The following is a 22,640-nucleotide window of genomic DNA, read 5'->3' as shown; positions in this document are numbered from 1 at the left end:
CCCCCTCCCTCTCCCTCCTTTTTTGGTCGTTCGGGGAATATCTTCCTCAGAGCTGCTCCCACCACCTTCCTGTACCTCACGCCATGATGGGTCAAGGACCTCATCATCTACACTACCGTCTTCAAATGACTGCTTCGCCTGGGTAGTCTCGACAGCACAGTACACACCAGAAAGTGGCACCTGAGTCTCATCATCAGATGCATACTGAGGTGTGCTGACGATAGGCACTGGCCCACCCGCCTCTTCAGATTCAGAGAGACAAAGCTGTTGCGTATCACTGCATACTACCTCTTCTTCAAATTCTCGATTGCTGCTTGGCTGGCCCCCTCTTTCCAAGCCAACAGATTCAGAGAACAGAAGTAGAGATGGCTCTTGTCCAGGGCTCTCTGACTGCCTGGGCAATTTGGCAGGTGGTGAAGAGACAGATGGTTGCTCTTCAGTGCTCTGGACCTGAGAGGATCTGGAACTAATTGAAGTCGATGCGTTAGCTGCCATCCATCCGACAACGGCTTCAATTTGTTCATCCCCCGAGGTAGTGTGGTACGGCGAGCTCCTACAAAGCTGCGCATAAAGGACTGTTCCCTGGGAAAACTGGGGGATGCTGAGTCACTGGTTCCCGCAGCAGGCACAGAATCCCCATATCCTCTCCCTGCAGAAACTCCACTCCCACGACCACATGCCTTACTCCCTGCCTTCTTCATCTTGGTAGACTGATAAAGATAGGCAGAAATGTACTAAGGGCTTAGTGTGCTTATTCCTGAACAGCTGCTAGCAGGTATAAGAAACACAAATTTTTTAAAGTGTGGACTAGACTTTAATATGAGCTAATGTGGCCTACACAACTGTAAAATGAAATGTTTGGTGAACTTTATTAACTTTTTTTTTTCACAAAAAGACACTGGATGTGCCCAAGGATGTAAAACCGATAGTATCACAAACTTTTTGTAGCTATTACAATGCAGGGAGGTAACCTACAATGCAATAGATGAGACTCCAAAAAAATAGACTAATACTAATCTAGCTGGGGCTGCAGGGCACAAGCCAGCAGAAAGGCTCCTCTATCTATTCCTATATAGTGTTTGCAAATATTCTAGCTGGATACGGATGGAACCACACTAATAGGAGAAATATGGAAAAATGAGCAGCACTAATGCAAAAAAGGACAATGTATGAGGCAGTGACGATTGCTGAGCGGACTACAACCATTGGACTCCAGCGTGAGCTGCACTCACACACAGAGACCTCGCAGACAGCCGTGAACAGCGCAGCAAGGCAAAAGAAAGCTTCTCACACAGTGGTTGCTAAAGTAGCCTGGGTAAAGCACAATAAAGCAAATCGCTAGTTCAAACTGTCCCTCAGAGTCAGAACAGTAAGCATCCTATCCCTAAGTAAATTCACAGCAGAGTGAACCCAAAATGGCGTCGGCGGCTTTTATAGTGCATCATGACATCATTTCAGCAGCCAATCACAGCCATGCCATTAGTTAACATGCCTAACATGCATAAGAGGATGTGCCCACACTTCTTAGGATTCCTCATTGGCTGAATAAAATCAAACTGGCTCATTGCATTATGGGAACTTCCGATTCCGGTATTCGATATTCTAAAAGTATCGGAACTCAGTATCGGAACTCCGATACCGCGAATATCGGCCGATACCCAATATTGCAGTATCGGAATGATCAACACTAGTCAGGAAACGAGGTACATAATTGAGTGTCATCAGCATAAAAAATATATTTTTTTTCATTTTCAAGGTTCAATGCAATAAAATTATGTGAAGCTTAAATGTTATTTATTAATTATTTTATGTGATATAACTATCTGGTTTAAGGGCATAAAATTTTAAATTTTGAAAATTGCTAAATTTTCCCCCAAATTCCAATATCCTTATAAATTAAAGCAAAAATTCTTGACTCAAATTTACCCACTCCTTAAAGTACAATGTGTCACAAAAAACAATCTCAGAATTGCAAGGATACAAAGCATTCCAGAGTTATTGCCTAATAAAGTAACACTGGTCAGAATTGTAAAATTTTGCCTGGTCAGGAAGGTGAAAACACCCTCTGTGGTGAGAATACTGAAGCTTTGTTCTTTGGGTAGTGTAAATTCAAAGCTCGCCTCTGCTTGAAATGTCTCACTGTTTCTAGCTAAACCATTCAAATAGCCCTCTATTTGCACCAATTCTTTGCTACATTTTAGCAAAATGTTACCTTAATAAAAATTGTAGAATTATCACTAATGCAAAGCAACAGAGAAAGATAAACACATTGCCAAATTGATTTTTCTTGCTGCAGCACTAAAAGAAGCGTTATTTTCAGTTACATGTATATAAGTGTGCATACTTGTTTGGAAAGAACAATGAAAAGTATTATTTCAGAATAATTTAAGCCTTGAAGTTGTACAGAACAATTTTCATACAGTATATGTCACTAAACTTCTGTTAACTAAATGGCCTATGATAAATGGAAAGCACTGTGTAGATGGCAGCTACGAAAATAATCATGTACAATAGATGACAGATATTCAGATAACTACATGATGTTTCATTGTGTAGGCACTTGTACATCCTAAATTTAGATGCATAGGTAAAAACAATTGATATAAATTACTTTGTGCTAAAAACCTTAAGTATCTACTTTAAACGGCTACAAAATCATTATTTCACAAACTTTTTGCTATTTGCGTTCCAAAGGTGATGGCACAGTACAGCTTGCCAGATGGCATGTGGATCAATAACGAATAGGACAGCGTGTTATGCAGGATTGCATTCAGGCAAGCTGAGCAAGAAACACCAGAAGAGTCAGAGCCAGGAGTGTGGATAGTCTCAGGAGTTGTCTACTTTCAGCAGACAGATGGTCAATAGCAGTAACACATGCAATAAGAACACAAATGGTAGTGACAAGTCAGCAGTGACAGGAAAGCTGGATACTAACTTGCAGAGAAGATTACACACTGTTGCAGAAGAGGGGTGTAAACAGCATCAGTATTAGCAGAGAAGAGTTTTTTATGCTTCCAAACAGGAGTTTGCTAATGAGATTATTAGCCAACTGAGTAAAGTGGATGGTGAGACAAACTCCTGATGTACATATGGTAACTGAATGTGATGCTGAGTTAATACTCAGATAGTACATAGCTGTCTTAGTTGGCATTAAAGTGAACCTTTCAATTAATATATGCTGCAAAACCACTGGCAGTATGAATAAGAAGGTTGGCTGCATGATTGCAATCAGATATATTTTCCTCTGAAAAGCTCCAATGCTTGAAAATAATGTATAGTTTGAAAAGCCGGCCGGGGACCTTAGGGAGAAATAAGACTAGTCCATTGCTGCCCCTGATGGCTTTTCCCCATGCTATCAAGGTGATTGTCAGGTCTTTATCTGTGTCATACACTAAAAAAAAACCATGAACTGCACCTTCAGAAAATCACATACTGATCTAATGCAAGGCAAAAATATAAATTCCTAAACATGAGGTTCATTGTTTAACATTCTGATCAGACTGTATGAAGCCCACTGCCATGACACGGCGAACCTCTCAGTGGCTACTAACTTTTATTGCCTTAACAGAGCTGCGTCGTGTGCTAACCACAATCGCAGCGAAAATTTCAGGGTATTGCATGATCTGTCCCATGTCTTGGTACAGCACTCCTCCCATTTGGCAAAAGTGATTTTAAATCAGCAAGAGACTGCAAAAAAAAGGGGGTCCAGCCTATTTTTGCTCTCATTTGAGAGCTTGAGGAATGTGAGTTTCAAGGCTCCTTTCACTTGTTGTTGGTGCTGTGTGGTGGCCAATGTTGCTTTGGTTTTGTGCTTGTGAGGTGGTGTGGTTTGAAGTCATGGGGACTCAGTCTTGCAGAATGGGTGCTGTAAGGCACCAGGCCGCCCACCCTGCTGCTAAATTGTCACTGCAGTGGTGGTTAATGCATGACACTGCTCCTTTAAGGCAAAATAAGTTAGGATCTACTGAGAGGTTCACTGTGACTTGGCAGTGGGCTTCACACAGTGTGATCAGAATGTTAAACTAAGAACCTCATGTTCAGTTATATATATTTTTACCTGGCAGCATTATATCAGTGTTGTTTTTGAAGGTGCGGTCCATGCTCATTTTCAGCGTATTGCATGATCTGTCCCCTTTCTTGGACCAGCATGCCTCCCATTTGGCACAGGTGATTTTAAATCAGCAGGAGACTGCAAAAAATGGGTTCCAGCCTATTTTTGCTCTCATTTGAGAACTTAAGGAAGGTGAGTTTCATGGCTCATTTCATTTGGTGTTGTTGCTGTGTGACGGTTGTTGCTGTGATTTGTGCGTGTGAGGTGGTTGCACTGTGGAATCATGGGGACTCAGACTAGCAGGATGGGTGCTGTGAGGCACCAGGCCGCCTGCCCTGCAGGTGCATTGTTGCTGCTATGGTGGTTAGCACAGAACACCGCTCCTTTAAGGCAACATAAGTTAGAACCCACTGAGAGGTTCGCCAGGATGTGGTGGTGGGCTTCATATAGTCTTATCAGAATGTTAAACTAAGACCCTCATGTTCAGTAATATATATTTTTTCCTAGAGGCATTAAATCAATGTATGAATTTTTGGAGGTGCGGGCCATGCTTTTTTTTCAGAGTATTGCATGTTCTCTATCTATTGTGGTACAGTAAAGGGTGTTTTACTGGATGGGAGATACATTTCTCCCAGCAGATTAATGTTTGGCTGGGTTTTTCCCTAAAGACAGCACCTGTGATGATGTCATGGTAAAGTGATCAGCCCATGTAATGTCTACCTCACCGGTGGGAGGGGTTATTGGCTATGTAATGGAGGTTGGTATTTGGCACATGGTGAGCGTGTCTGGAAGTTACAGGAACCTGGCTGGACTTAGCCTGAACTTGCATAAAGGATTCCCATGCTGCAGGACTATAGCAGCAAGACTCTCAACAACCCTGGGAATGGCACCTGGAGGATGCCGCAGGACCTGGCAGCCGCTTAGTTAAGCCCGTCCCGTGCAAGGGGTGAGTCTGGGACCAGTGGTTCTCTAAGCTGGAGTACATTTAGGTTTTTTCCATTATTTTCTGTTAACCTGCTGTTTGCAAAGTGACATTAAACCACTGAAATTGGACTTTAAGCCTGTGTGTTGCTTCATTACTGCCACCCTGCCATTACCTACCAGAGCGAATCCCTACAATATGTACACACGTGTGAGAAATCCTGGAGAGGTGAGGGGAAAATCCAGCTGGGGTAAAGCTGAATGTGTCTTGATCGTCCCTGTTGTCCCTAGCTGTTCGGAGAAAAATATATTTGACTGAAATTGTACAGCAAGGCTTTGATTCATGCTGCCCATTGTTCGGGCATCATGAATCAAGTAATGGGTTCCCTTTGAAAGTACTTGGATGATGATGTCAAAGGAGGCTACTGTGTTACCACAAAGGTCCTGCACAGAGTTGCACAAAAGGAGTTGGCCCTAGAAGAAAGAACTAAGAGACAGTGCTTGAGCTAGGACAGGAGAGTAACACTTTCATACACAAATAAACCATAACATTAAAACCACAGACAGGTTAAGGGAATAATATTTAATATTACAATGACTTCTGTCAAGGGGTGTGGTATATTTATCATCAAGTAAACAGCCAGTTCTTGAAGTTGATGCATTGTAAATGAAACAATTTGATTTTCTTTGCAAGGGCCAAATTGTGAGAGCTTAGCTAGATGACTGGGTCAGAGCATCTCCAAAAAAGCCGGTTTTGTGGAATGTTGTAATGGTACCTACCAAAATTGATCCTAGGAAGGTCAATCCTTGACATAATGACAAGGCTCATTGATTTTTGCATAGGGTGCAAAGGTAGCGCATCTGGTCTAATTCCACACAAGTGGTACTGTAGCACAAATTTCTAAAAAATAGAAAAGTTTCAGGACACAGTGTGTTGTAGTTTTTTGCATATAACGCTGTGTAACAACAATCTGGTCAAACAGACACATGTGTATCAGATTCATGGCTGACCTAATAAATCGCATTTGTTTTTACATCATATGAGAGGTGTCACTTAACTGGGGTAAAGCAGTGTTGGCAATGTGATTCTTTGAGAAATATTCTGCCAGAAAATCTTGTGTCCTGGCATTGATGATGAGAATCAAAGTTTTAGACAAGCCATGGAAACAACATCATATCATATTGTGTAAGTTTAAGTAGGAGCCTACAGAGCTGAAGTGATGCAAAATTTTTAATGTAGAAGTTTTCCATCTTATATGTATTGTGTATTACCCTCCGGAATTAAGATGGTTTTCTGGGTTATAACACTGATAATTTATCTTAAAGCTATGCTAATAATGTGTAATTGATGTAAGGTAACTTCCAGAACTCCAGCATTAATCAGAGCCCAATGCAAAACAACTTAATTCTTTGTACTAATGTATTGTGCTCTACTCCGGCTACCCCAGCACTACACCAACACTGAGGGTGTTTGGGGACACCTTTTCACTAAACAGTAAATGACCTGGCTGTTAGACTCCAACAGTTTGCACAATTTCTAAAGTCCATTAGAAAACCACAAAAAATTATCATAATACTAAATATGACTGCAAGGTAAAATGACAAACATTGCTATTATGGTGTGCCTCAGCAAACCAGCTTAACTGAGCAAGTTTGCAAACATTGGGCTAATTTGTATATTAGGAGCATTTGAAGTTGGAAGGGCTTTGCCCTGTATGGAAATCTTTGCAGGTGGGCTAGCCAATATAGCTAGAAGATTGGATGTCAATTCCCATGCTGCTTTAGGGCAATTCTCATTGTTAGCTAATGGTACTGTTACACTTAAAGATGCACCAGCGATCCCGACAGCGATACGACCTTGTCAGGATCGCTGGTGCATCGCTAAATGATCTCTGATGAGCTGCCAAACAGGCAGCTTCACCAGCATCCAGCACCAGCGAGGATGCTGGTATCTAAGGTAAATATTGGGTTACTAAGCGGCGCGCGTCACTTAGTTACCCGATGTGTAACTTAGAAACCTGCATGCTCGCGTGGGGAGCTGCGAGCACGCAGGTTTCTAAGGTACACATCGGGTAACTAAGTGATGCGCGCCACTTAGTAACCCAATATTTACCTTAGATACCAGCTCCCAGCGCCTGCTTAGAGCGCTGGGAGCCTCGCTGATCGTTGGCTCCTGCTGCCACATGCAGCGATGCACGCTGGCCAGTGGGAGAGCAATGATCAAAAAATGGCCAAGGACCATCCTGAACGATCAGCGATACCAGGCATGGGGCCCGGTCACTGATGTGTGTCACACTTAGCAATATCGCTGGCAAGATCGCTGTGGCGTCACAAAATCAGCGATCTCGCTAGCGATCTTGCTGTGTGTGACGGGGCCTTATCAGTGTTTCCTAAAGTTAAGTATTGCATAACTTGGTGGCAGATGGACCAGGGCAGTCTTCACTGCTGACATCCTCGGTCCAACACCTTGTGTACTTCTGGCATTTACAAGGCTCTGTGACATCATGAGGATCATGGTGTGATGCATGTTGTGAAGTTATGTGAGGCCTCACAAAAATTTATGACTGACAGAAGATGGCTCCATTAAAAGACCAATTATGTGAACTTTGCAGTGTAATAACTCATAATGCATAATTCCACATGCTTTAGAAGTGTAAATGTGTCCCCTTACCTCTTAGGCCCCAGTGCAGCTTCCTAGGTTCCACCAATAGTATGTCCACTTGTGGCATCAGGTCTTCAATTTGCAATATGTGTTTGTTAGGCTAAGTTCCCTCAATGAATATTTAGTGCATTTTTTATGCTGCATATATTTTTCTGAGAAAAATGCAGCATATTACAGTTCCAGTGAAGTGTATGGCATTTATAAAACATCTCATGCCGGCTGTGCTTTATTTGTTTGTTTTTTACACTAAAGAAACTGACTCTTCTGTGTGTTTTTTTTTTTTTAAATCAGTGTCAATTTCTCTTGAGATAGATATGCATTTCATCTGAAAATTTCACTCATTGATTTAAATGAGATGCAGAAAATCTACAGATAAAAAAAACACATATGATTTAATTGCGTTTCCACAATAAAATATTCATGTATGATGCACAAAACTTAAACAATAAAGCTTTATCAAAACTAAGTAAAAGAAAGTATCCAAAATAAAACAATTTTACATAATACATGACATTCCTGCAAGAATGCAAAAACCACAGCAGAAAAATTGCAATAAAACCACATGTAAAAAATGCACTAAAAATGTGATGAAAAAACACAAGCAACATATTTTTCTGATTGGTGCCAGAATGCTGCAGAGAGTCAGCAGGAGTGCCGGACTGGCCATCTGGCAATTCTGGCAAATGCCACAAGGGCCTGTCTGGTCATGGGCCACTCTGTCTGCTATGATGTTGTTAACAGAATCTGTGTTCTCAAGGCACCCATACTGTTTAGAGTTGTGATAGAGCACAAAGTTGCTAACTCTGTCACTTACCCCAGCAGGCCACGGGTATCATTAGAAATATTGGCCCTGTAGTCAATCCTCCTTTCCTCCATCCAGGTTAATATTAGGAATATATCCCATCTGGTGCTTGAGGACGGGGACAGCATGGGCCTGTGCGATTTCAAATGCTAGGGCTGAATTTCAGTCTCAGTCCGTACCTGGTCTGCAGAATCAAAAACGCACCAAATACTTATTAGAGGAAAGTAGATTTTTAGATATAAATGTTTTGTAATCTAAAAAATATCCTTCTACATTAGGAATATAATTAGACTTTTTTTATCTGCAACTGTTGAAAGCTGATTGAAAAAAGCAAGATAAAACAAGAGTTTTGGAAAGCAAGAGTTTGTATCAGTTTTTTATTGTGTTCCTCTGACTGACCTCTAAGATTCAAAATCATATCATTGCAAGTAATAAAGATCTTTACCTACTCCTGCACTTTGACTTCAGATTGAACTCTATAAAACATGAATCTATCCATAAATTCATTATTATGTTATTTTTTATACAAGAAATACACTCACTGGCCACTTTATTAGGTACACCATGCTAGTAAGGGGTTGGACCCCCTTTTGCCTTCAGAACTGCCTCAATTCTTTGTGGCAGAGATTCAACAAGGTGCTGGAAGCATTCCTCAGAGATTTTGGACCATATTGACATGATGGCATCACACAGTTGGCGCAGATTTGTCGGCTGCACATCCCTGATGCGAATCTCCCGTTCCACCACATCCCAAAGATGCTCTATTGGATTGAGATCTGGTGACTGAGGAGGCCATTTGAGTACAGTAAACTCATTGTCATGTTCAAGAAACCAATCTGAGATGATTCGAGCTTTATGACATGGCGCATTATCCTGCTGAAAGTAGCCATCAGATGTTGGGTACATTGTGGTCATAAAGGGATGGACATGGTCAGCAACAATACTCAGGTAGGCTGTGGCGTTGCAACGATGCTCAATTGGTACCAAGGGGCCCAAAGATTGCCCAGAAAAAATTCCCCACACCATGACACCACCACCACCAGCCTGAACCGTTGATACAAGGCAGGATGGATCCATGTTTCATGTTGTTTTCGCCAAATTCTGACCCTACCATCCCAATGTCGCAGCAGAAATCGAGACTCATCAGACCAGGCAACGTTTTTCCAATCTTCTACTGTCCAATTTCGATGAGCTTGTGCAAATTGTAGCCTCAGTTTCCTGTTCTTAGCTGAGAGGAGTGGTACCCAGTGTGGTCTTCTGCTGCTGTAGCCCATCTGCCTCAAAGTTCGACGCACTGTGCGTTCAGAGATGCTCTTCTGCCTACCTTGGTTGTAACGGGTGGCAATTTGAGTCACTGTTGCCTTTCTATCAGCTCGAACCAGTCTGCCCATTCTCCTCTGACCTCTGGCATCAACATGGCATTTCCGGCCACAGAACTGCCGCTCACTGGATTTTTTTTCTTTTTCGGACCATTCTCTGTAAACCCTAGAGATGGTTGTGCGTGAAAATCACCGTAGATCAGCAGTTTCTGAAATTCTCAGACCAGCCCTTCTGGCACCAACAATCATGCCACGTTCAAAGGCACTCAAATCACCTTTCTTCCCCATACTGATGCTCGGTTTGAACTGCAGGAGATTGTCTTGACCATGTCTACATGCCTAAATGCACTGAGTTGCCGCCATGTGATTGGCTGATTAGAAATTAAGTCTTAACACACAGTTGGACAGGTGTACCTAATAAAGTGGCCAGTGAGTGTATATAGCAATCCTCATCTCTGTTTTTGCTGTATGTTATTCAAAACAGAATTCTAGGACGGTTCATAAAAGTGTTATATGACGCACAAGTAGTGTCATGGTGTATAGGCTTAGGTACCTGTCATAAAATAATGGCATTTTGCATCATAATTTTGGTGTTCGCCCATTAGAAATTCATGGAAAAAAAGTCTACCAAAGTTAATTTTTTACTCCAAATCCGCACCAGAAATAAAATCTTTAAAATATGTTAATATATCGTTCCCATCTGCAAGAGTAATACATTTGATTTATGGCTTAAAGAAGATGAATCAGATTGGGAAGACTTCCAAATAACACTAATTAGTAGAGTTGAGCGATACCATCCGATACTTCAAAGTATCGTATCGGATGGTATCGGCCGATCTTTAAAAAAAGTATCGGTATCGCCGATTCCGATACCGGAAGTCCCATTCAAGTCTATGGGACTTCCGGTATCGGAATAAGAAAAACCCTTTCCTGCCCTTGTACAGCCTCTCTGGGGTCTGTACGGGCCTTTCGGGGGGCTGTGCCGGCCTGCCAGGGGGTCTGTGCAGGCTCCGGTGGTCTGTGCCGGCCTGCCGGTGGTCTGTGCAGGCTCCGGGGGGCTGTGCCGGCCTGCCGGGGGGCTGTGCCGGCCTGCCAGGGGGTCTGTGCAGGCTCCGGTGGTCTGTGCCGGCCTGCCGGTGGTCTGTGCAGGCTCCGGGGGGCTGTGCCGGCCTGCCGGGGGGCTGTGCCGGCCTGCCGGGGGGCTGTGCCGGCCTGCCGGTGGTCTGTGCAGGCTCCGGGGGTCTGTGCAGGCATCGTCCGATGGGACTACAAGTCCCATCTGGCGATGCCTGCTACCATGACAGTGATTGACACATTAGCCAATGATGGGACAGTAGTAGTCCCATCATCCGGCTAATGTGTTAAATGTAAAAAAAAAAAAAAAAAAAAATTACATGCTACATTCATACTACATACTACATACATGCTACATTCATACTACATACTACATACATGCTACATTCATACTACATGCAACATACATACTACATATATACTACATGCATGCTACATATATACTACATGCATGCTACATACATACTACATGATACATACTACATATATACTACATGCATGCTACATACATACTACATATATACTACATGCATGCTACATACATACTACATGCTACATGCATGCTACATACATACTACATGCTACATGCATGCTACATACATACTACATACATGCTACATATATACTACATACATACTACATATATACTACATGCATGCTACATATATACTACATGCATGCTACATACATACTACATATATACTACATGCATGCTACATACATACTACATGCTACATGCATGCTACATACATACTACATACATGCTACATATATACTACATACATACTACATATATACTACATACATACCACATACATACTACATGCATGCTACATATATACTACATGCATGCTACATACATACTACATATATACTACATGCATGCTACATACATACTACATGCTACATGCATGCTACATACATACTACATGCTACATACATACCACATATATACTACATACATACAATACATTCATACAATACATACATAGACATACAGTACATATAACATAGAGTAACATACTTACCAATACTTGTCACATTGTTCCCCGAAGCCATTGTCTTTCCGGAATAAATATTAACATAACAAACCACAAAAATACTCACCCACGATCCGAAGCAGTCCACGAGTGTGTCCCACGACGATCTTGGGTAGAGAACTGCAGCATCAGCTGATGCTGCCGTTCTCTACGGGCTGCAGGAATCCAATGACGGAAGGTAGGTATCCTTCCGCACTGTATTCCTCCGCCACTTAAAAAAAAAAAAAGTCCCTAGTCTCACTTTATGCCATTGCTGTGTGGGAATTTCCCACACAGCAATGGCATAAAGTGAGACTAGGGACTTTTTTTTTTTTAAGTGGCGGAGGAATACAGTGCGGAAGGATACCTACCTTCCGTCATTGGATTCCTGCAGCCCGTAGAGAACGGCAGCATCATCTGATGCTGCAGTTCTCTACCCAAGATCGTCGTGGGACACACTCGTGGACTGCTTCGGATCGTGGGTGAGTATTTTTGTGGTTTGTTATGTTAATATTTATTCCGGAAAGACAATGGCTTCGGGGAACAATGTGACAAGTATTGGTAAGTATGTTACTCTATGTTATATGTACTGTATGTCTATGTATGTATTGTATGAATGTATTGTATGTATGTAGTATATATGTGGTATGTATGTAGCATGTAGTATGTATGTAGTATGTATGTAGCATGCATGTAGCATGTAGTATGTATGTAGCATGCATGTAGTATATATGTAGTATGTATGTAGCATGCATGTAGTATATATGTAGCATGTATGTAGTATGTATGTGGTATGTATGTAGCATGTAGTATATATGTAGCATGCATGTAGTATATATGTAGTATGTATGTAGTATGTATGTAGCATGTATGTAGTATATATGTAGTATGTATGTAGTATATATGTAGCATGTATGTAGTATATATGTAGTATGTATGTAGTATATATGTAGCATGCATGTAGTATATATGTAGTATGTATGTAGTATATATGTAGCATGCATGTAGTATATATGTAGTATGTATGTAGTATATATGTAGCATGCATGTAGTATATATGTAGTATGTATGTAGTATATATGTAGCATGTATGTAGTATGTATGTAGTATATATGTAGCATGTATGTAGTATGTATGTAGCATGCATGTAGCATGTAGTATGTATGTAGCATGCATGTAGTATATATGTAGTATGTATGTAGCATGCATGTAGTATATATGTAGCATGCATGTAGTATGTATGTGGTATGTATGTAGCATGTAGTATATATGTAGCATGCATGTAGTATGTATGTAGTATGTATGTAGTATGTATGTAGCATGCAGTATGTATGTAGTATGTATGTAGTATATATGTAGTATGTATGTAGCATGCATGTAGTATGTATGTAGTATGTATGTAGTATGTATGTAGTATATATGTAGTATGTATGTAGCATGTAGTATGTATGTAGTATTTTTTTTTTTTTTTTTTTTTTTTAACATTTAACACATTAGCCGGATGATGGGACTACTACTGTCCCATCATTGGCTAATGTGTCAATCACTGTCATGGTAGCAGGCATCGCCCGATGGGACTTGTAGTCCCATCGGACGATGCTTGCACAGACCCCCGGACATCAGCACAGCCCCCCGGCAGGCCGGCACAGCCCCCCGGCAGGCCGGTACAGACCCCCACAGGGTGCACAGCCCCCCGGCAGGCCGGCACAGCCCCCCGGCAGGCCGGCAGAGACCCCGGGCAGTCCACACAGCCCCCCGGCAGGCCGGCACAGCCCCCCGGCAGGCCGGCAGAGACCCCTGGAAGGCCCGAAATGACGGCGCATCATGATGCGCACACACCGCGCATCATGATGACGTCAGGCCGTCAATCAACTGAACTTCCGATTCCGATGCCGAATTCCGATATTGAAAAAATATCGGAAGTCGGTATCGGAATTCCGATACAGCAAGTATCGGCCGATACCCGATACTTGCGGTATCGGAATGCTCAACACTACTAATTAGTATTAACACCACACTAGACAAGATACATAATAATGCTCTAATTTTATTGTAAGTGATAAACATTGTAAAAAAGCAAAATTTAAAATCAAAGATTATGCTCGAATGCTATTATAAAAGAATGTCTAGTTTTTACTAAAGAAACCATAAAAGCACTGTACTAAAAAATTATGCATTTTTTTCTATTTAGGGTTTACAAGGACTGGATGGACTCCCTGGCCATAAAGGAGATAAGGTAAAATTTTACATATCACATACAATGTTTGCTATTCACATGGTTTCCCTGTTTTCCCATTGCTGCAAATGTCTAGTAATTGTGCTTAGCTTATTTGTTCATGTGATGTCTGTTTCTGGCAGCACTTTGCTCCACGGGTGGTTCTATTCAAGTCTATAAAGTCACTTTGTAAATCACTGTAGAATTAATACACCATGCAGACACAGCTGTTTTTATCATTATAGTGTTTTTATAGACTGGGTACTTATTGTGATTTTCCGTATAGCATACTAATTTAATTTTTTAACAGTTTATCATATTTTTGAGTCCTTGTATGTCCCCACTGTCCAAGGAAAGTCATTAAAATGCTATAAGGGTCTACAACATGAAATGTTCATGATTCAGACTTCTGGTTCATTAAGATCCTGCATATAATTAACCCTTTGGGAAGCTTTATGCATATTAAATAAGCTAAATTCATAACTCAATGCCAACATGTTCACCTTGCCTCTTAGGAACTGGTCCAACTCTCCCTTGTTTACCAGCCATCAACATTCCATACAATGTTATAGATGCAAGCAGAATCAATAATTTGGAGCATTCCCTGATATATAATAAGATTGTGGTGCAATTTATTGACTACTACAGCTATTAGGCTGTGTGCCCATGTTGCATTTTTAAGCGCTTCCACCGCTGCGGGAACACTTAAAAATGCTAGCAAAATACATTCCCATGCAATCCTATGGGATTCCACAGTTGCTGTGCCAATGCTGCGGCTTTTTCCACTGCGGAATTGCATAGTGGTAAAATCCGCAGCATGTCCATTAATTCTGCATAATTGTGGCAATTCCACCTCCATAGGATTGCATTGAAATGCTCATTTTATGCATGTGGATATGCCCACCATGTGTAAAGTGAGCGCTTCATGTGCAGATGGTACCCAGTGTCTGGAGGAGAGGAGACTCTCCTCCATGCCCTGGGTACAATATTTCTGCAAAAATAGAATTAAAATAAAAAAATAGAGATATACTTACCCTCTGTCAGCCCCCGGAGTCCTCACGGCCCTTAGCTGCGCTGCCAGCAACTTCCGTTCCCAGGGATGCATTGCGCGAATGACCTCTAATGACGTAGCGGTCTCGCTTGACCGCTACATCATCAGAAGTCATTCATGCAATGCATCCCTGGGAACAGAAGTTGGTGGCAGCGTGGCTAAGGGCAGGGAGGACTCCGGGGGCCGACAGAGTGTAAGTAAAGCCCTATTTTTATTTTTTTTTATTATTTTTAACATTCTATCTTTTACTATTGATGTTGCATAGGCATCATCAATAGTAAAATGTTGGTCACACTTGTTAGGCACTATGCTTGACAAGTGTGACCAACCTGTCAATCACTTTTCCAAGCGATGCTTCAAATCACTTGGAAAAGCGCTAGCAATCCGCAAGCTAAAAACGCTTGCAAAATGCCTGTGTTTTGCGGGAAAACGCATGTGAATTCTGCATGCGTTTTACCCACGGAGGGGAGTTGCGGAAATGCTGCGGACAATTACCCAGCATTTCTGCAACGTGGCCACATAGCCTTAAATTCCCCTAATCACAATTAGGATTAGTAAAGTTTTCAGTCTGCCAATTACTGCCAATCTGTAGACAGATGACCTGAACAGAAGCAACATTCAGATCAATTTCTAGTGGTCACAACAGACAGACTTTTTACAAGTGTGCATGTTGGAGTATTTTATTCCTAAAAAAGAGAGAGGATCCAACACATTAAATAAAAAAAAGTCTTTCTTTTCATGCAATTAAAACCATAGCAGTAAAGGACATGATGTCCAAACTTTTATAGAAGTCCCTATGACGCATTTCGAGGCATACGTCTCTTACTCATAAGAGTATAAAAGTAATAGTCATATGTCTTGGTACACATCAATAATTATGCACTAATGGGACTTCTATAAAAGATTTGGGCATGCCATTCCTTACCGCTATATTGTGAGAAAAAAACAAAATAATTTTTTTCAATGTGCTGGATCTTTTGTATTTTTTTTATCTCTTTGTCTACGATGAATTAAGAACCTAGTGTATGTACTAGTCAAGGTATGGTATTTTATTCCTGCTTTACTGTGAGGCTATGTTTAAAAAAAATATGGGGTGTTACATATATCATTTTGATTATTAAATGCATGATAGTAAAGCACCATTGGTGATACTTTACATACCTGTTGTACTAGTCCTGACCTGCACTGATGCTGGTTACTTTTAGAATCAGTCAAAAATCTTGTCAATAGTATAAACTATGGTAAAAGCTTAGCTCAGCAGCTATAATGGAGTGGGAGAGTTATTTGCCACAACCCATTACTGTACAATAACTACAGCATATAACAAAATCCCTTCTCGGAATGCAAATTCATATAAATGTGTAAAGGAAACCCTTCTCAGAAAGCAAATTACTGGAGAAAATTACTACAATCAGATAATTTGCATGCATTTTGGTGTTTGTAGAAGGGGTTCATTGTAATACTGTAATTCTTTCCTGACTAAAATTAAACCTGGGTGTACGCATTCTGCTCAGTCAGCCATATAGGATTTCAGATGCAGCTGATTTTGAAAAAGTAGAGTTTTGAACCCATCCACTATTGATATTGGTGCTTCCAAAATTCTGTCAGGCTTACTGAGCATAGTATGGTGGTGATTTTTACAACATTGATTAATGCCCTAAGAGAAAACAATCTTTCTTTGCTAAATAAAGGTATTTTGAATTTACTTTGCAGTATATTTTTTCTTCTGAAGAATCTTTACGCTGTCAATGCGAAAGTCTCTTGTACACACAGCAGCAGTTGCACACTGCAAGCCCATGCTGTAGGCACTATGGCCCTGTTACGTCAAAGCTTTTATGCCTAAAAAGTGTCATAAAAGCTTTTTCAAATCACAAAATTTTGGCATAGGTTACAGTTGTGCCATCATTTGGCATTTTCATGCTATTTTCTTCCAGCTCTGCCAAAATGAAGGGAACTGAGTCAGGATGAGGGCAGAGAAGGGGCATGACGCCACAGCTTGTCTAATTTATTATGATCTGTGGTGTTCCTTATGCCAGAAATTTTACTCCAGTCCTTTGCAAATACATATAAATTGTGCACGTGGTTCATGATATGACACAAAGTAAAATATTGTCTGTTTACTGTCATTCACCATTTTTGTGATTTTTTTTGCATCTTTTTCAAAATGTTGAATGTCGCTGAATAGGACAGACAAGTAGTTGTTAACTAGTTAGCAGTTACCTGCCTGTTATTTTTTGTCTTATGCTAAAAAAATAATTTAGTACTGGACAACTCCTTTAGGCAAATTTATTGAGGGGAGGTTGCCACATGAACTGTCTTTTGGAAACTTGAATGTTTAGCTTCCATTTAGAAGCCCCTTAGAAGCATATATTGCAGAAAATGTCTAGGTTTCAGTTTATCCCACCTTTTATAATGCAGGTAAAATCAAAGCGCTGGCCTTCTAATAACATCACAGTGTGCATAAATAATCACACAAATGTTCTTGTAGGGATGCAAACAGTGCCCACTCTCTTAGAAGGCTGCACAGAGATAAGTATTTATATATACAGTTGTGGCCAAAAGTATTGACACCCCTGCAATTCTGTCAGATAATACTCAGTTTCTCCCTGAAAATGATTGCAAACACAAATTCTTTGGTATTATTATCTTCATTTAATTTGTCTTAAATGAAAAAACACAAAAGAGAATGAAGCAAAAAGCAAAACATTGATCATTTCACACAAAACTCCAAAAATGGGCCAGACAAAAGTATTGGCACCCTCAGCCTAATACTTGGCTGCACAACCTTTAGCCAAAATAACTGTGACCAACCACTTCCGGTAACCATCAATGAGTTTCTTACAATGCTCTGCTGGAATTTTAGACCATTCTTCTTTGGCAAACTGCTCCAGGTCCCTGATATTTGAAGGGTGCCTTCTCCAAACTGCCATTTTTAGATCTCTCCACAGGTGTTCTTTGGGATTCAGGTCTGGACTCATTGCTGGCCACCTTAGAAGTCTCCAGTGCTTTCTCTCAAACCATATTCTAGTGCTTTTTGAGTGTGTTTTGGGTCATTGTCCTGCTGGAAGACCCATGACCTCTGAGGGAGACCCAGCTTTCTCACACTGGGCCCTACTTTATGCTGCAAAATTTGTTAGTAGTCTTCAGACTTCATAATGCCATGCACACGGTCAAGCAGTCCAGTGCCAGAGGCAGCAAAGCAACCCCAAAACATCAGGAAACCTCCGCCATGTTTGACTGTAGGGACCGTGTTCTTTTCTTTGAATGCCTCTTTTTTCTCCTGTAAACTCTATGTTGATGCCTTTGCCCAAAAAGCTCTACTTTTGTCTCATCTGACCAGAGAACATTCTTCCAAAATGCTTTAGGCTTTTTCAGGTAAGTTTTGGCAAACTCCAGCCTGGCTTTTTTATGTCTCGGGGTAAGAAGTGGGGTCTTCCTGCGTCTCCTACCATACAGTCCCTTTTCATTCAGACGCCGATGGATAGTATGGGTTGACACTATTGTATCCTCGGACTGCAGGGCAGCTTTAACTTGTTTGGATGTTAGTCAAGGTTCTTTATCCAACATCCGCACAATCTTGCATTGAAATCTCTTGTCAATTTTTCTTTTCCATCCACATCTAGGGAGGTTAGCCACAGTGCCATGGGCTTTAAACTTCTTGATGACACTGCTCACGGTAGACACAGGAACATTCAGGTCTTTGGAGATGGACTTGTAGCCTTGAGATTGCTCATGCTTCCTCACAATTTGGTTTCTCAAGTCCTCAGACAGGTCTTCTTTCTTTTCTCCATGCTCAATGTTGTACACACAAGGACACAGGACAGAGGTTGAGTCAACTTTAATCCATGTCAACTGGCTGCAAGTGTGATTTAGTTATTGCCAACACCTGTTAGGTGCAACAGGTAAGTTACAGATGCTGTTAATTACACAAATTAGAGAAGCATCACATGATTTTTTGATCAGTGCCAATACTTTTGTCCACCCTCTTTTTTATGTTTGGTGTGGAATTATATCCAATTTGGCTTTAAGACAATTCTTTTTGTGTTTTTTCATTTAATACAAATTAAATTAAGATAATAATACCAAAGAATTTGTGTTTACAGTCATTTTCAGGAAGAAACTGAGTATTATCTGACAGAATTGCAGGGGTGTCAATACTTTTGGCCACAACTGTACAGTCATGCCTGAAAGTGTTGTCATTCTTGAAATTGTTCCAGAAAATGAAGTATTTCTCCTAGCAAATTATTGCAATTACACATGTTTTGTTATACACATGTTTATTTATTTTGTGTGTATTGAAACAGCACAAAAAACAGAATAAAAGGCAAGTTGGACATAATTTCACACAAAGTGGGACGGACAAAATAGTTGACACCGAAAAAATATATTTGCCAGCTTTCAAAGCTCAGGCATGTTTTGTAAATTGCCTGAAGAAGGAGCTCCTGTGCTCTGAAAGCTTGCAAATATATTAGTTCTGGTTAGCCAATAAAGATATCACTCAGAGAATACTTTTGCCATTTTTGGGCATAAAATTTACATTGAAAACTATCAGCAATCTCAAGGTTACAAGTCCATCTCCTGAGATCTAGATGTTCCTTTTGTACATAGTGTACAACATAATCAAGAACTTAGCAACCCATCGCACTGTAGCTAATCTCCCTGAATGTGGCCGGCAGAAAAAAAAATGCTGAAAGATTGCAACGCAGGATAGTCTGCATGGTGGATAGGTAGCTCCAATCAAGTTACAAAGAAATTAATGCTTTCCTGCAGGCTTGAGGTGCAGCAATGTCAGCATGAACTATCCGTTGACATTTGAGTTAAATGACACACTATTGCAGGAGACCCAGGAGGACCCACTTTTGACACAGAGACATAAAAACGTTAGACTGAAACTTGCCAAAATGTATGCAAGTAAGTTGAAATCCTTCTGGGAAATTGTCTTGTGGACAGATGAGACCAAGATAGAGCTTTTTTGGTTAAGCACATAATTCTACTATTTACCGAAAACAAGTGAGGCCTACAAAGAAAAGAACACAGTAAGTACAGTCAGATATGGTGGAGGTTCAAAGATGTTTTGGGGCTGTTTTGCAAAAATGGCACTAGGTGTCTTGACTATGTAAAGCATCATAAAATTTGAAGATTACCAAAGGATTTTGGTTTGCAGTGTGGTGCCCAGTGTTAGAAAGCTTGGTTTGTGTCCTAGGACATGGGTCTTTCAGCATCAATGACCCCAAATATACTTCAAGAAGCACCCAGACATGGATGGAAACAAAGAACTAAAAAATTCTGAAGTGGCCAGAAATTATTCCAGATATAAATCCCATTGAACACATGTGGGGAGATCTTAAAATTACTGTTTATTCTTCAAATATGAGAAATCTGGAGCAGTTTGCCAGAAAGAGTGGTCTAAAATTCCAGTTGAGAGTTATAAGAAGCTTGTTGATTGTTATAGGATGTTATTGATTGCAGTTATTTATTCCAAAGGATGTGAAACAAATATTAAGTTGAAGTTGCCAACAATTTTGTCCTGTCCATTTTGGGGGTTTTGTGCAAAATTATGTCTAATTTGCCTTTTATTCTGTTTTTTTTACACAAAGAAAAAATGTGTATGACAAAACATGTAACTGCAATAATTTTCTGGGAGAAATACTAGAAATAGTTCATTTTCTGGAACAATTTCAAAAGTGTCAACACTTTTGGCCATGACTGTATATATTGTAGTGCTATATCTGCTCACAAATGTGCGCGCCATACATAGTGTTACCAAAACAAATGGTCCAGCAATGGTGCCCGAGTTCCCTTACAGCACAACACACTTTTCTCCTCCATGTTCCTTCACTCTTTTCTACTCCTCTTACAAGGACTTTTAGGCTATGTGCCGACAATCAGGGAGTAGCAGCGTTTTGGATGCAGTGTATTTTTGGTGCGTCTAAAATGTTGAGTTCAATTCATGCAGATAAATCTGCACGCGTTCCCTGAACCATGCGGATTTAGCACATCCAATATATTCGATTGTGGAAATTCCTCTTGTGGAGACTAGTGTCTCTGCAGGAGAAATTGATATGTTGCAAATCTGAAAGACACCCTGCATGTCAATTTCCGCTGGTGATCCACAGGTGCACATTTTTGTGGACCGCTGCATTTTTGCATAAGTGCGCCGCGTCAAAACAGTAGCAAATCCTGAAAGTGGGAAAGTGCATTATGCACTCATCATCCAAGGTATCTCTCTCTATGCCAATCTTTGCAGAAGGAGAAACATACTGGAGAAGACAAAACAGACCAAAAGGATTTAGAACAGAACTAGGAATCAACTTTCATCTTTCTGATTCCTGACCACCTGACATGGTCTGGGTAGTTAAAAGCCACATTAAGCTTACAAGATGTGTCAACTTTAAACTAAACCAGCAATGTTTATCGGCGTGATTATTTAGGTGTATTGTGTTATGTATTAAAGGCAAGTTTTTTTTATTTGTATGTAACATAAATAATGAATTGCCTACCATGATTAAAATGTTTATGCCCTGAGGATAAATAGTTCTGCTTTACTGCTATATCATGAGAATAACATAAATATCATGGGAAATAGGTCAAGTGCATTTAAACCTTGTACTTTAAATTAATTTTTTTTTTTTTTTTGTAAAAACATGATTTTCTGTAATAAAGCAGATGAAACTTGACAAATGATTTTGTATTTTTACGATGAGATACGTCTGGTTTCCATCCCATAGCGTTTGATTCAGGAGTCTCATTTGCATTTTAAAATAACTACAGTAAGCTACTTTTGATAAATTGTTTCCCAAACATGTTGTCATTTGTACTGCTCAAAACCGAGGTGTATGGATGTGTCAGCAGAATAATGTACTTTACATGAAAAAATAAAGTGGTTGTCGAAGTCCACAAATTACTTTTGCTGCTTTGATTTGTCACGTGCCGTTCACACAAAACCCTTCACACTGTGTTTTAACTTGAGTTGCCAGCCTTATGTATAATTTATCACTGGTGCGATGTGTCCGTGAGTAACGTGTGTATTTAAAGCAATACAAGATAAGTAAATACAATGCAGAATTCTGCCGGGAAGAATAATGATCTTATCAGCCTCGTCCTTATTACATTTACTGCTGTTTCATAACAAATGCATATTTATGATGAATTCTAATTTGTCCAATGCAGGAGCTTGATTAGTGTTTAATGTGTCGTTTATTCTTGTTTTGTACAGTCAACCCATCCTCATTATAGAAATTACAGCTCTTATCATCTCTGCTCCAAATACATTAGTTTGATGTTTTTTATTCTAAGCTCGCAGTGACTTGGTAAATGTTTTTTTTTTTACAAGGATTATTCCAGTTGTTTTCTTATTGTTTTGATTTGTTAGGGGGATGTCGGTCCAAGAGGATTGCCGGGCCTGCCAGGATCGGTAATTATATAACAGCGCAAATTAGGTTTCAAATTGTACAGCATGTGAAGTAGGTGCCATAAAATCCATAAGGTTTAGTGCCTAGCCAGCAGAGCAGGCAGGAACAAAGCTA

The 22,640-nt window shown here is 40.4% G+C and overlaps 1 protein-coding gene across 1 annotated transcript in view; it reads left to right on the top strand.

Moving 5' to 3' along the window:
• Window positions 1-22,640, top strand: part of COL19A1 (collagen type XIX alpha 1 chain) — a 1,445,738-nt gene that overhangs the window by 1,013,718 nt on the left and 409,380 nt on the right. Inside the window, exons 19-20 of the mRNA XM_073569423.1 lie at window positions 14,040-14,084; window positions 22,487-22,528. Coding sequence (XP_073425524.1) covers window positions 14,040-14,084; window positions 22,487-22,528 — 87 coding nt within the window. The remainder of the gene's footprint in view (window positions 1-14,039; window positions 14,085-22,486; window positions 22,529-22,640) is intronic.

Source organism: Dendrobates tinctorius, unplaced genomic scaffold (genome assembly GCF_039654945.1).
Source record: "Dendrobates tinctorius isolate UK_male_01 unplaced genomic scaffold, ASM3965494v1 ptg000024l, whole genome shotgun sequence".
Taxonomy (NCBI): domain Eukaryota; kingdom Metazoa; phylum Chordata; class Amphibia; order Anura; family Dendrobatidae; genus Dendrobates; species Dendrobates tinctorius.
The sequence above is the reverse complement of the archived record's forward strand: the minus strand, read 5'-3'. Positions and strand labels throughout refer to the sequence as shown.